The 15,868-nt window shown below is 44.1% G+C and overlaps 1 protein-coding gene across 1 annotated transcript in view; it reads left to right on the forward strand.

The window, feature by feature from the left end:
* WWC2 (WW and C2 domain containing 2) overlaps window positions 1-15,868 on the forward strand; it is a 147,467-nt gene that overhangs the window by 75,474 nt on the left and 56,125 nt on the right. Inside the window, exons 2-4 of the mRNA XM_052661316.1 lie at window positions 2,084-2,193; window positions 8,006-8,209; window positions 8,906-8,982. Of these exons, the coding sequence (XP_052517276.1) occupies window positions 2,084-2,193; window positions 8,006-8,209; window positions 8,906-8,982 (391 nt within the window). The remainder of the gene's footprint in view (window positions 1-2,083; window positions 2,194-8,005; window positions 8,210-8,905; window positions 8,983-15,868) is intronic.

The following is a 15,868-nucleotide window of genomic DNA, read 5'->3' on the forward strand; positions in this document are numbered from 1 at the left end:
ACTTGATGTTAACAGCAAGCTTGGGCCTGTGCTGCTGGCCTCGCTGCTCATCAATGTACTGGCCGTATCTAGAAGAGCTCTAGAAAAGGCTTGGGGAATAAACAGCTCTCCGCTCAAAATCATTTTCTTAAAATGATTGCTTTCATCTCAGTTCAGTCACTCAGTCACGTCCTACTCTTTGCAACCCCATGGACTGCAGCACACCAGGCCTCCCTGTCCATCTCCAACTCCCAGAGCTTGCTCAAACTCACATCCATCTAGTTGGTGATACCATCCAACCATCTCATCCTCTGTCATCCCCTTCTCCTCCTGCCTTTCAATCTTTCCCAGCACCAGGGTCTTTGCCAGTGAGTCAGCTCTTTGCATCAGGTGGCCAAAGGATTGGAGTTTCAGCTTCATCATCAGTCCTTCCAATGAATATTCAGGGCTGATCTCCTTTAGAATGTACTGGTTGGATCTCCTTGCAGTCCAAGGGACTCTCAAGAGTCTTCTCCAATGCCACAGTTCAAAAGCATCAGTGCTTCAGTGCTCAGCTTTCTTTGTAGTCCAACTCTCACATCCATACATGACTACTGGAAAAGGATTGGTTTAGTTGGGAGACTAAAGAGGAAAAAAGCTAAGTCAGGAATTAGAAATCATTCCCTTGATGGAAATGAAGTGACTTGGCCCTGAGGTCGGTCCTGGGAGGGCATTCTTCATGACTCTTGTCTGGGCTGGACTGCTTGGAAAGGCCAGGACCCCTGTAGCCACATCCAGAAGTAGATTTCATGCCCAGGGAAGGTTGAGAGAAAAGGAGACGCTTCTTTCTTTTGATCCTTGGTGTACTACGTCCTCAGAGGAGGGCTGTCGCAGGCCACAGCTGGGAAGAAAGGATTTCCTTCCTTTTCATGTTTTCCTCCCAGAGTTCTGAAACACGACACAGCTCGTTACTCTGATGAATGATGCAATTCTAGAAATGACCTGTATTTCAGTTGTGCTGTGAAATCACTGATACTCACCAGCATGGATCACAGAGTCCAGGTGACTTCATATTTGGAACTGCGCTGATGGGGCCCTAGTGTTAAGTGAGCAGAGATGTCACCTGAAGTTGGCCACCCTACAGCAGGGTGGTCACCAGTCTTTGGCGCTGGCCTGCCTGCAGCTGCTCTGACAACGAAGGAAAATCTGAGAAGTGAAAATGAAGGAAGTGAGAGAGCAAATCAACCCATGATAAAGCCCCAAACCTGTACTTGCTTAGATAACTAGTTTCCCCGTTACTTTGAAGGCTTAAAGAAAAAGTATAAGGCATTTCAAAAGGTGAGGTCACGTCGATATATAAATATTAATACTTTGTGTTTGGTTCCATTAAACATTTTGTTGAGGGACTGTTAAGTCCAAGTGTAAAAATAAGATCTATTTGTCCCTCCTCTCAAGGAGAGCTCTTCATGGACCTTGCAGTCGAGTTAATTTTTCGAAGAGCAGCCAAATCTGCAGTTGGTGTAACCAGGTGTATATCTTGTCTTGAGCACGTGTGCGTGCTCCAACTCTTTGCAACCCCGTGGACTGTAGCCCGCCAGGCTCCTCTGTCCATGGGATTCTCCAGGCAGGAATATTGGAGTGGGTTGCCACGCCCTCCTCCAGGGGATCTTCCCAACCCAGGGATCAAACCCACTCCTCCTGCGGCTCCTGCATTGACAGGCAGATTCTTTACACTGAGCCACCTGGGAAGCCCTTTTCTGTTCAGTGGGAAGGCTAGTTAGCTTCAGAGCTCACTCTGTATCCCAGCCGTCCTAACCCTCAGCTTGGAGTTGTTCCTGGATGACCTTATTCCTTTACTGTACAGATTTATCTCCCAGTCTTAAGCTGTAAACTTTCAGAAGGTATCATGACTTGCTACTTTTTTGGTATATATTTTTGCTATATTCATCTCTACATTTTAGCCCTGTGTTTTTCTTTTTCTTTAAAGATTTCAAACACAGTAGCAGAAACAGTAAAGAAAGAAACGGAAATGCAGCCTGGACGCTTAGCACACGGTTGGTGCTGGGCTTCGACACGTGCGGTTGGATGGAAGAGTCACCCTTGCCTTTGTTCTGGTCTGTTCCAGGTTGACCAAGCCCCTGTCGTTTGCTGACTGTGTTGGCGATGAGCTGCCGTGGGGATGGGAAGCCGGGTTCGACCCTCAGATTGGTGTCTACTACATCGATCACATAAACAGTGAGTTTTTCCTTTTCAGTACAAACAAGCATGTCAGACAAGTAATCCCCCCAAACCTAGAGTCATACAGGAGAGCAAACACTCTGCAGAAGGCATTTCTCTATTTCAAACCCTCACTTTAACAGAAATGTCCATTTTGGAAGTTTTGTTGGGCTTCTGGGGGCAGAGAGGGAGAGAGGAGTCTGTCTGTCTGTCTGTCTGAAAGGGCACCAGACCCTCCCCTTGCAAGTCCCTCCCCCATTCCGAGTGGCACGCCCCGTGCAGGTATGTCCACAGCACCAGCTACTCACTCATTGCACTGCCCGCACATTATCTGTTTGCAGGTTTTTCCTCCCTAAATTGTGAGCTGCTTGTGGACACTGACTGAGGCTTTACTTCCCCACCTCTGGGTGCCTCACATGGTGATAAATTCTTCCATGTGAGACCAATGAAGAGCTTTGCTGTGTGACGCACAGATTAAAAACCTCGCTGTCTGATTTTAAAGAAAGTGCATTTTGGTTCTAAATTATGCTTGAGAAAACATTGTTCTAAATGTTTTAAAACTTGATGATCAGAATATAAATTTTTAGGTCTCCCATTTTTCTTTGGTATGGTAATAGGATCCCAGTGGCCTGGAGGATTTACTGTGCCCTGAAGTGCCCCAGTTACCCACAGCAAGTAGTCTTCCCACTAAAAAGGCTCTGATCCGTTATCTCGTTAATCTTAAAGACATTCCTGTGAAGTGGTTTCGAGAGGAAGTTGCATGTTCTTCTCTTAACAGCTGGTCTACACATATGTTATGTCTTGATATTGTTTGGTTTCAGCATTATTTTCTTTCTTTCTTTCTTTTTTTTTTTCAGGAAAAAATTAGAGAGTGTTTGGCTGTCCGATACTATTTCTATGTCACACTATTAAATTATTAGAAGTAAAAGTTTTGACGTTGACAATGATAGTTACTTTAGGCCTTAAGTGTCTGCAATAGAATTCACCTTTCAGTGGCTATGCGTGTGGAGTCAGGGTTCTGTATAGATACTGATGGGGGTGTTTGTAACTAACTATTCATTAGTTAGTTAGTTAGTTAGTTAAATTGCTCAGTCGTGTCCGACTCTTTGTGACCCGACGGACTATAGCCTACCAGGATCCTCAGTCCATGGGATTTTCCAGGCAAGAATACTGGAGTGGGTTGCCATTTATAGAAGGTAATTATGAAGTACTATCTGTAAGGTTTTGATATTATCACTGCAATCAGAAGTAAATCACTTTTTGATAGAGTCAGAGTTGTACCTTAACTCTTTTGTCTTTTAGTAATTAAGGTCCATTTACATATAAAAATGCACAAATTTTAAGCATGTTATTTCAGTGAATTTTGGCAAATATATACTCCTTTGCAGCTACTTCTCAATCAAGATACATAATTTTTCCCTCTGTGTTTTCAGACTTGCTCCCGTAGCCTTCTCAGACCCTTGATACTTTGTGCCGTTCCCTTTAAAAAAATATTTTAAAATTTTAAAAATATTTTTCATAGAAGCAATACATGTGCTGAGGAGAGAAGTATAAATTATAGGTTATAAGAAAAGGAAGAAAACTCAGAAATAGCCAGATACTCTAAACCTTTCAGTGTGTCTGTCCAGACCTTTTCATGTTCACACACACACACACCATTTTCAATATATTTTTTACATCAAGTGGAACTATATCACATAGTTTTATAAACTGCTTTTTTTAAACCTAATATATAATCTTTCATCCAAAAAATTTTCTGCATATCATATCAACTCTTTTGATAAGAGAACCCCACATTTCTCTCAGGTGATCTTCCTAAAATATAACTAAGATCCTTTCATGCCCTTACTCAGAACCTTTCTGCCACACACTGTTGCTTACAGAATGAGTTTTGTATTTCTCAACGTGACATTCAAGAAACCACAGCTCGTCCCTCTCGAGGTCTTGGGGAAGAAGTTAGAGAGCAGAGCCTTAGATTCTAGTCCCACCTTCGCCAGTAGATCAAAGGAGACCAAGTGAAGCACCACGTCCATTCTGAGTGGCGTGCCTGCAGCTCCCGAGAGAAGGTGCTTTAAGCTGATGCCCAAAGGATGAGTGAGTTAACCAGGGCTGGGGAATGAGGGGATGGGGTACAGTTTGGGGGCTGGAAGGAGAAACTGCCTGCAGAAGGAAGCCCCATAAGTAAAGCCAGAGGTCTGAAGAGGCCACAAGAAGCAGGACTTAATGAAAGAAAGAAGAGAAAGTCAGTGATCTGAGGCTGGTGTGAATGAGGCTGGGAGAATGGCTGGAGCGCCAGACAGGGGTTGGTGCTCGAAGGGCCTCTTGTCTCAGACCTTTCAAAGCCCTGCTTAATCACTGCCAATTCCACGGGACCGGACGTTTTCAGCTGGAAGAAGCCCCCTGTCTCTGGGCTCCGTGGCACTCACCCTTGCTCTCTCCGGGCGCTCACCATTTTCTACCATACAGAATGCTTGCTGTCGTTGTTGTGGCTCTAATTCCTGTGTCACGGCCTGTCCTGAGCCTTGCAGTCTCTTTGGCAGGAGGGATCACGCCCGAGCATCTTGTTTTCCCTAGTCATGCCGTAGATGCTCAACTGTCCATAGAAATAACACACCATAACAGGTAAACGTAGCAGAGAGTTTCTAAAATGGAAGAAAAGGAGAGTCGCTCATATTCACTTTATTCATTCTTCCTGAGCACAGCAGAGAGAATAGAAATGTGCATTAGAGACAGAAGTAATATTCCTTTGAAGAGTCTAATGTTATCTTCCCTGATAAGTTCTTGTAGCTCACAGTGTGTTTGCTATCTATAAATTTCCCCATCTGTAAAACTGATGAAATGTGAATTCCCTTGAGGTGCGTGATGTCTTAACAGTATGTGATATATTACTTCTCTTATATAGTAGACAACATGCAAATTATATTGCATTATAATTTAGTGATCTCCTAAGGCCACCAGGTCTTAATAAAAAAAAAAAAACCACATTTGTGTAATATACTTTTTTTGAGTATTTACATTTAATAAATATTCTTCACTGATCTATTCAGCAAACATAAGTGATGGAGATAAAGCCCAGTCCTACTTTATGAAGCCTTCTTCAAAGTGCCTCTGGGAACCCACGTTTGTAGTTCCTATTTGAATGGGACAGTATATCAGAAATGTCAGTGGTGCCTGCCGAAGCTAGTAGCATCGCTATTTAAACCAGTTGACTGGAGTATTTCAGCTAGTCTATCCAAAACAAATGCTGACAGTTTATTATTATGGTTATTACCATTGTACTTTACTCACTTAAGTGTGCATCAGTGTTACTTCCAGTGCTTTGTGGTAATTTAGCTGTTGACAAGCATTTTATTGAAAAGTATGCCCATTCGCCAATATATAGGGAGCTACGATTAGGTAAAACCTCGAAAGATATTGAGAGAGAACTGGGAATACATATCTTACTACAGCTTTTATAACTTACAAGCATTTCAGGTTTTTCATTTACACGTTCAATTTATGTCAACTCTTTATTTGGTTAGTTTCCTAGTTATTTACCTCACTGCAACAAGTTACCCCCAAACTTGTGACTTAAAGTCTGTTTATTATCTCATCGTTTCTGTGGGCAATGAATCCAGGCAAGGCTGGGCGGGGTCGGTCCTCTGGCTCTAGGGCTCTCTCCAGCTGACCTCAAGGTGTGAGCCGGGCTGCATGACCGGAGGGACTATGCTTCTGCGCTCACATGTGTGGCTGTCAGAACAATTCAGTTTCTTGGCAGCTGCCAGCCGATGGCCCCCTCCTCATCCCTTGCGTGTGTGTGTGTGTGTGTGTGTGCGCGCGCGCGCGCGCACGCACGCATGCTCAGTCATGCGGTCATGTCCAACTCTTGGCGACCCCATGGACTGTAGCCTGCCAAGCTCCTCTGTCCATGGAATTTTTCCAGGCAAGAATACCGGAGTGGGTTGCCATTTCCTTCTCCAGAACATCTTCCCAACCCAGGGATCGAACCCACGTCTCTTGTATCTCCTGCAGTGGCAGGCGGGTTCTCTACCACTAGCGCCAGGTGGAAAGCCTGCTATGTCCATAGTGTGAAAGTGGAAGTGTTAGCTGGTCAGTCATGTTCAACTCTTTGCAACCCCATGGACTCTAGCCCTCCAAACTCCTCTGTCCATGGGATTCTCCAGGCAAGACTACTAGAGTGAGTTGCCAATCCTTTCTCCAGGGGATCTTTGCAACCCAGGGATCAAACCCAGGTCTCCTGCACTGTAGGGAGATTCTTTACCATCTGAGCCACCAGAAAAGCCCGCTATGTCCATAGGACGGCTTTTAATTTGGAAGTTGGCTTCATTAGATTGAAAAAGCCAGGAAGAGCCAGGCAGAGAAAGCAAGACGGTGGTTGCAGCCCCTGTAACCCAGCCTCCAGAGACACCCCATCTTCATCCATGTGCTCTCCGTTTGAGGCTAGTCACTTGGTCTAAGTGGTGAATACCTTCAGGGGCTTGCACACTAAGAGGTAAGGATAATCCTGGGTCATCCAGAGTGAAGACCATACATTTCTGTGTGTTAGAGGATGAATTCTCTCTACTCTGAGACAGTTTGCATTCATATTTTTCAAAATACTGGAATTGAATGTAAATATTGCACATTTACATGGCCATAGGCCTTGAGTTATAAGGAATGTTTGAAATGGAGATGTTTGGGCTCTTACTGGCTGACCTCTGTCCACGACCTGGGCTTTTATTGTGGTTTCCTCTGGGAGGGGTGCAGGAGGCAGGTTTCAGCAAGTTTAAGATGAGATATTTCAAATAATTTCATAATTCCACACAGGATGCAGTGCATGAGCTGTCGCAGAGCAGAGGCTCTCAGCTGCAGCTGCTCCCGGGAATCACCGGAGGAGCTTATAAACCTGCCATTGCCTGGGTTCCACCCACAGACACTCCGATTGGTCCAGGATTTCTTTTAGAGCCCTCCAGGTGATGCCTGTGTGCAGAAGTGCAGGACCCAGAACAGTACCCTGGGCTATTCTCCTGAAGTGGGGCACCGGGGTTTGGTTTTTTTGCTTGTTTTAAAATTTCTGATCCACTGTGGACTGATTGGTATTTTCATAAAAGAACAACCACCATGAATTAGAAAAATTGAAAAAAATTTAAAATGCAAGCCCCAGTATTATTAGAGTCAACAGGTACACAGTAACTGTATGAAATTGCTGCAAGATTTCAAAATGTTTACTCTCGACGCCTGTACTTATTGTCACAGACACATAACAGAGCTCATGGACCGGTGCGGGTCTGCATCCCAGACCTTGAGGGATATAGATGTAAAGGGCAGCCTGGCAAGAATCCTGTGTTAAGTGCACGGAAGCGTAGGGAGTATATTGGCTTCAGATTACACAGGGCCACAAGTAGCGTGGCTTCTATTCTGAAGGTGTTGAGGAGCCAGAGGGTTCTGGGAAGGGCTGACCCAGTCATAACCATGTCCTTGTGCTTACTTTGACATTGTATATGATATATTTGCAGTGTGAATAAATTGATGACGAGGACAGAAAGAGGTCAGAGTGGGGATGGACTGGGTAAAATAAAGCAAAAACTCTATCACGTTTCTGGAGACGTCACTTCATAATACTAACTACTTGAAGGAGATAAAAATTAAAGACGGCTACTCCTTTTTTTTTTTGGCTGTGCCTCTCAGTTGCAGCATGTGGAGTCTAGTTTCCTGACCAGGGACTGAAGCTAGGTCCTCTGTATTGAGCACGCAAAGTCTTAGCCACTACTTAAAGCACAGAGACCACCAGGGAAGTCCCAGCTACCTCTTTCTTAAATTCTGAAAAATAACCCACCTGATTTATTTCCAGAAACTACACAGATCGAAGATCCGCGGAAACAATGGCGGGGGGAGCAGGAGAAGATGCTCAAGGACTACCTGTCGGTGGCGCAGGACGCCCTGCGGACGCAACGGGAGCTGTACCACGTGAAGGAGCAGAGGCTGGCCCTGGCCCTAGACGAATATGTCCGCTTGAATGACGCCTACAAGGAGAAGTCCAGCTCTCGCACCAGCTGTAAGTACAGCATGGCTGTTCAGACCTGAGAAGTGGGCACCGACCTGCAGGTGACGGGAGGCCACTGGGTGTCTGTGGGATGGTGCTCTGGGTCCTGTCCCTTCTTGGGCAGGAGGAGCCCCTCAGCCCCGTTTCAGATAAAGGTCTCCTCGCTGAGGGATTGACGTTTACCTTTTCAGATCAGGGCAAATAATCTGGCCCTTGTGCTGCTCTTGTACGTTGTTTTTAGTGGGACTAAACTGAAACTGGAGCAGTTATTAGCACAGACGAAGTTTCTGTTGACCACCTGAGTTGACCGATCTCTCAGAGGCTGGGCTTCTTTAAAGCAAGCAGCCGTGATGGGCTCAGACGTCCCACTTAAGTGACAAGTTTCTGGGTAACGCAAAGTGCAGTTAAGCTGTATCTGCAATAAGCTCCTCTAAGATTTTATCCATAGATATAAAATCCACAGGAAACTGAGGCACTGGGGTCTTGATAACGTTCCTTTTTATTGAAAAAAATGATGAAGGTTTGAAGATGACTTTTTATATCTAGGTGTCTGATGAATGACAATAAAGGAGTTGTAAAGTTAAGTAAGTATCCCAGAAGCATGTAAATCCTGTCGTTTTTAGCGTTTGTAATTTCTAAGTTGACAGCTAGTTATGCAACTTGAACAAGTTACTTTTTTTTTTTCCCCCTCTCTTCTCCCTTTGAAAGTATTCTCAGGCTCTTCATCCAGTACTAAATATGACCCTGATATCTTAAAAGCTGAGATCTCCACTACACGATTAAGGGTAAGATTTTTTTTTTTTGACTGTGGTTTTATAAATATGCTGAACATATGCATAGAATCTGGAAGGGGCCTCTGTGGTCATCTGCCATCTCAATTCAGTGAAGGAACCGTTCCACTTATCCTCAATGGATGGTCTTTCTACTTTTGTTAAAACACGTTTGTGAGATTGTTCTTATTAATGTGACAGACTGTGTTCCATTTCTGGGCAGTTTTATTGTTTGCCGTTAGTATATAGAATCAAACTCAGTCTAAAAAACTTCAATTTTCCTTATTGTGCTGAAAGTACACGTCCAAAGTGGAGCTTAGTTGCTTTTTCATCAGACGGCCCAATCTATCAATGTGTTCACAGTTCACGTTACCAAATCACTTCTTTTTCTAGGTCAGACTCTACTGGTGCCTCACACTTCCTTGTGGGTTGTTTGCTGATCTTTACCCTAAATCTTTCTGACCACACGGCTGTTAAGGTCACAGCTTGTTTATCCTTGAGTTTTGGAGTCTTAAAGACTGCTCACCAAGTAAATAAACTCGTGCAACCCTTGCATAGGTCATGAAAGAGATTATTGCCGTGACCCCAGAAGCCCCCATGGTATTCCCTTGTCGCCCTTGTCCTTCTCCCTAAAGGTGACACTAGTGACCTTTATTGACAATGCTGTAAATCAATTTCCTGCCTGCTTTGAACTTTGTGAAACTGAACTGCTACCACATGGATTACTGATGGCTTCTTTTGTTCAACATTTCTTCTGTATTTTTTAAAATTTATTAGTATTATTTTAATTTATTTTGCCTGTGTTTGGTCTTAGCTGAACCACAGGGTCTCTTACTTGCCGAATGTGGAATCCAGTTCCCTGACCAGGGGTCGAACCCAGTGCTCCCTGCATTGGGAGCTTGGAGTCTCAACCACTGGACCCTTGTTCAACATTTTGAGATTCATCCACATACACTTTTATTGCGTGTAAACCATCCCACCTTTGTGTAGATGCCATGAATCCTTCATTTCTTCTACTATTGATGTACATTAGAGTTTACACAAATTGCTAGTAATTAATAACTTGCATCTTACTGTGTGTGTCTGTTACACATGCCTTTGGGTTCACAGATGTACGCGTTTTTGTTGGTTCTGCAACTAGGAGTGGAATTGCTGTGTTAAAACACACTTGAGCAGATACTCACACACAGTTTCGGGCCTTGTTAGTCAATCAGTGCGAAATATTTCCTGATTTCTTTATGATTTCTCATCAGAGTGTTCTGCTTAGTTTTTAAACAGTTTGGGATTTTCTTATCCTTTATTCAGCTTAATTCCACCACACGTTTTCAATTCTAAAATTTGTTTATTTTTTGTTTTTAGTTACTTGCCCAAATTCTGCACATCAATGCAATAACTTTTTGAACAAAATAATCACAGTTATTCTAAAATTCCATGTCTTGATTAGTATAATATCTAAAACTTCTTATGTGTTGAATTCTTCGGTCTGGTCTGGTTTTTTTTCTCTGGATTTTTGGTCAGTATTTGACCTCTCAACAGCTGCTTGCTTTTAATTAAGAGCCATATATTATGTATGAAAGAGAATAAAGATAATTTAAGGTTTGGGATGATCTTGTTATCCTTCAAAGAGGATTTACTTTTGCTTCTTAGAGGAAGTTAGTTCAGGGGCAGATAACTTCCATTCAGTCAGGGTTTGAGTTTTCTGAATTCTGGGCTTCATTCTTCTTCTTCTTTTAACTTTTTCACCACACCCGTGGCATAAGGGGAATTTGTGACCCGACTGGGAATCGAACCCACAGGGAAGTCTTTGGGCTTCGTTCATTTTCCTCAGAGTGGGACTATTTCCTGAGCACCCTTTCTCTTAGGTCAAAGCTCTTCAGAATCCCAGTTGAATTCCTGGGCTGTTTGCTGAGGAAGCAGGCTGACTGAGGCTGGACTCCAGTGTCTCCTTGGAGCCCTCGGCTCTGAGGAACAGCCAGTGCTTCTCTGCGTGTCAGGCTCCCGGTCACTGCATTTTCCCAGCTTTTCACTTTCTCGATCACGTACGCAGATGCCTCAGAAGGAAAACCGATGCCAAGTTTGGATCTTGCCTATGAGGCCTCTCTTATCATTTGGCTCTTTAACAGAAGTTCTTGCTGTCTTGGTAATTCTCCAGTGTCTGCAAATAGATGTTTGTTTGTTTAACCTCACAACTTTTCTATTTGTTCTCAGAAAACGTATGAAGAAAGTCCGTCTATACTTTCTGGAAGCAAGCCTCTTTGGTATGGACTTTTGGGTGTAATTTATGAAGTCACTGTTGGAAGTTTTCTTTTCTGCCACAAACAGCCCTTTGCCCTGTCCACCCGCCTTCATTTCTCTGTCTGTTCCTCGAGGAGCTCACGGGCGGTTTGTGGGACACCTCATTGCTGCGTCTCTGTGTCTTGTCTGTACATTTCTATAATCTCTCAGGCAGACATTTTATCTTAAAAAAGGCTGGGGTGGGACGACGGGTGAAGGTATGCTGTCAAAACTTACCCTTGCTAAACTTCAGCACTCCCTGGAGCTGTGCCCATCTCCGACATCACTACGTATTATTGCTTCCCCTTTAAAATGTTAACCATTCTTCACAGTTCTTTTCTTTGAACATAAATGCAGTACCTCATATCGTATATGGAATACCTCAACAGGCTATGGTAGTCTGCCTCTTTAAATCCCATTTCCGAAAAGATGCAAACTAAGAGAGGGGTTTTTTAAAACAAAAGAAGGGCTTCCCTCGTGGCTCAGTGGTAGAGAGTCCATCGGCCAACGCACGATATGTGGCTTTGATCCCTGTTCCGGGAAGAGCCCATAATGCCTCGGGGCAGCAAGCCCCTGTGCTGCGGCTGTGGAGCCTGTAGCGCCCGGGAGCCGAAAACTGCTGCGCCCACATGCCCTGGAGCATGTACCCCACAGCGAGAGAAGCCACTGCAAGGAGACGCCCTCACAACTGGAGAGTAGCCCCCGCTCGCCGCCACTAGAGAAAAGCCTGCACAGCAAAAGCCCAGCACAGCCGAAATAAATAAAATTATTCAAAAAAGAATAAATGAGAGCATACAGGTTGCCTCACACCAATAGCCGCCGGAGGAAATGGAGCCCTGTGTAACTGGGAGAGATCCCAGTAGACCCCACGGAGTCACGTCCCCCAGACCCATCACCTGATGCCACAGAACCCCTCTGATAAAGCTTATTTTGCAGCAGGTTTAATGTGCGCTTAGGAGCCTGTGTTCACCTGTGTGTCATCGCTGTGGGACGACAGAGTGAGTCGGGGAGGAGTGCCCTTCTCGACAAGGCGCTCCCCTCAAGAAGGCGGAGGAAGAATTCACGAGTAACTGGAGTGAAAGATGAGAGCCTCTCTTCCATTAACGAGGAGGTGCTTGTCCAGCACTTCCTATCAGTGAAAATGCCTTTTAATAGGAGTGCTTCCACAGCACATGGGCCCTCATGGTCCACATTCTCTTGTGATGCTTTTAGCCATATTATGGTTTGAACGTGGCAAGGCAGATGGTGCCCTCTCTCTGCCACGTGGGCATGTTCTGGCGAGGTAGCTCTTTGAGAATGCCCAAGAGGCAATGGCACTCCACTCCAGTACTCTTCCCTGGAAAATCCCATGGGCGGAGGAGCCTGGAAGGCTGTAGTCCATGGGGTCGCTGAGGGTCGGACACGACTGAGCGACTTCACTTTCACTTTTCACTTTCATGCATTGGAGAAGGAAATGGCAACCCACTCCAGTGTTGTTGCCTGGAGAATCCCAGGGACGGCGGAGCCTGGTATGCTGCCGTCTATGGGGTCGCACAGAGTCTCACACGACTGAAGTGACTTAGCAGCCGTAGCAGCAGGTGTTCTGAAGTGCCTGGATAGCTTGAGCCGAGTTTCATGGATTTTGACAACCTAGCTTTTCTTGGCTCCCCTATCCTGGAGAAGTCCTTGCATGTACCCATCCCTTTCACAAAGTAATGCCACAGAAATTGTTGTGCAGTCGCTCAGTCGTGTCTGACTCTTTGTGATGCCATGGACTGCAGCACACCAGGCTTCTCTGTCCTCCACTATCTCTTAGAGTTTGTTCAAACTCATGTTCATAGAGTCGGTGATGCCATCCAACCATCTCATCCTCTGTCGTCCCCTTCTCCTGCCTTCAATCTTTCCCAGCATCAGAGTCTTTTCCAATGAGTTGGCTCTTGGCTTCGGGTGGCCAAAGTATTGGAGCTTCAGCTTCAGCTTCCTGAATGCTTCAGCATTCAGGATTGATTTCTTTTAGGATTGATTGGTTTGATCTCTTTGCAGTTCAGGGGACTCACAAAAATAATGACTCAAGAATTAGCTAGCTCCTCATTACTTTGGTGTCTTATAGGACCTGTCTCCATTTTGGGTTCTAGTAACAGTTTTTCGTACAAAGCCTAGCACTGGTTTCATACCGCATTGTTTTAATGTAACAATATTAGCAGGTGTGCTTTATTTCTTTCTATTGAATTAGAGCAAGTGGGTCAAGTATTTGGGAACCAGGTACATAGGAGCCTCGGTCTAAAACATCTGCTTTATATTATGTTATGGTTGTAGGTGTTGGTGATCACCAGGCTTTAGTTTCCTCCTCAGGTGTCTAGTTGTTGAAAAGGTGAAATGAATAAATTGAGCTCTTTAATAATATACTCATCATTTTTAGAGGTTCAGTTCAGTTCAGTTCAGTCGCTCAGTCGTGTCCGACTCTTTGCGACCCCATGAATAGCAGCACGCCAGGCCTCCCTGTCCATCACCATCTCCCGGAGTTCACTCAGACTCATGTCCATCGAGTCCGTGATGCCATCCAGCCATCTCATCCTCTGTCATCCCCTTCTCCTCCTGCCCCCAATCCCTCCCAGCATCAGAGTCTTCCAATGAGTCAACTCTTCTCATGAGGTGGCCAAAGTACTGGAGTTTCAGCTTCAGCATCATTCCTTCCAAAGAAATCCCAGGGCTGATCTCCTTCAGAATGGACTGGTTGGATCTCCTTGCAGTCCAAGGGACTCTCAAGAGTCTTCTGCAACACCACAGTTCAAAAGCATCAATTCTTCAGCGCTCAGCCTTCTTCACAGTCCAACTCTCACATTCATACATCACTGCTGGAAAAACCATAGCCTTGACTAGACAGACCTTAGTCGGCAAAGTAATGTCTCTGCTTTTGAATATGCTATCTAGGTTGGTCATAACTTTTCTTCCAAGGAGTAAGCGTCTTTTAATTTCATGGCTGCAATCACCATCTGCAGTGATTTTGGAGCCCCCCCGAAATAAAGTCTGACACTGTTTCCACTGTTTCCCGATCTATTTCCCATGAAGTGATGGGACCAGATGTCATGATCTTAGTTTTCTGAATGTTGGGCTTTAGGCCAACCTTTCACTCTCCACTTTCACTTTCATCAAGAGGCTTTTTAGTTCCTCTTCACTTTCTGCCATAAGGGTGGTGTCATCTGCATATCTGAGGTTATTGATATTTCTCCTGGCAATCTTGATTCCAGCTTGTGTTTCTTCCAGCCCAGCGTTTCTCATGATGTACTCTGCATATAAGTTAAATAAGCAGGGTGACAATATACAGCCTTGATATACTCCTTTTCCTGTTTGGAGCCAGTCTGTTGTTCCATGTCCAGTTCTAACTGTTGCTTCCTGACTTGCATACATATTTCTCAAGAGGCAGGTCAGGTGGTCTGGGATTCCCATCTCTTTCAGAATTTTCCACAGTTTATTGTGATCCACACAGTCAAAGGCTTTGGCATAGTTAATAAAGCAGAAATAGATGTTTTTCTGGAACTCTCTTGTTTTTTCCATGACCCAGCGGATGTTGGCAATTTGATCTCTGGTTCCTCTGCCTTTTCTAAAACCAACTTGGACATCAGGAAGTTCACGGATCACGTATTGCTGAAGCCTGGCTTGGAGAATTTTGAGCATTACTAGCATGTGAGATGAGTGCAATTGTGCAGTAATTTGACCATTCTTTGGCATTGCCTTTCTTTGGAATTGGAATGAAAACTGACCTTTTCCAGTCCTGTGGCCACTGCTGAGTTTTCCAAATTTGCTGGCATATTGAGTGCAGCACTTTCACAGCATCATCTTTCAGGATTTGAAAGAGCTCAACTGGAATTCCATCACCTCCACTAGCTTTGTTCATAGTGATGCTTTCCAAGGCCCACTTGACTTGTTCAATTTTTTGAAAAAAAAAAAAAATCTTTTTTTTAAGATGAGGAATGTGAACAACTTATACCAAAATTTATTATTTCATTTGTTTATTATAGATACTTATAAAGCCAAAATTTATCATATCATTTGTTCATTATGGATACTTATGATAGAGAGGAGAATATCTTACATAAACTAAACCTTCAACTAAACTGATATTTTAAAATGTTCATAGCAAAAATTACAAATAAGTGGGATTTGGTAAAAACTTGATGCAGGAAAATTTTGGTGAATTTTGACTGCTTTTACTGATTGTTTATCAAACTGAAATACAATGTTGGAAGTGTAAAAGTGTAAATTTCTTTAGAAATACAGATGCAGTTGAGAAATTTTTTTATTAACTTAGTTAATGTTTTAGATTATTTTTAGTCTTTATTGAATTTGGTACAGTATTGTTTCTGCTTTATGTTTTGGTTTATTGGCTGGGAGGCATCTCAGGTCCTCACCCAGCGATCTAGCCTGCACCCCCTGCATTGGAAGGCAGAGTCTTAACCGCTGGACCACCAGGGAAGTCTCACATTTGAGACTTCCAGCATGTCACTACAGCATGTGCTCTATGAACCAACTTCTAATTGTGTCAAAAAGGAAGCAAAAGCTCCTTTGGTTAAATTATTTGCTCTCCATGCAAAATACATAGCTGGTTCCTGGGCACTGCTGTTGATAACAGTGTGTTGTCTTTTGTTCT

Source organism: Budorcas taxicolor, chromosome 24, assembly GCF_023091745.1.
Source record: "Budorcas taxicolor isolate Tak-1 chromosome 24, Takin1.1, whole genome shotgun sequence".
NCBI classification, from domain to species: Eukaryota; Metazoa; Chordata; class Mammalia; order Artiodactyla; family Bovidae; genus Budorcas; species Budorcas taxicolor.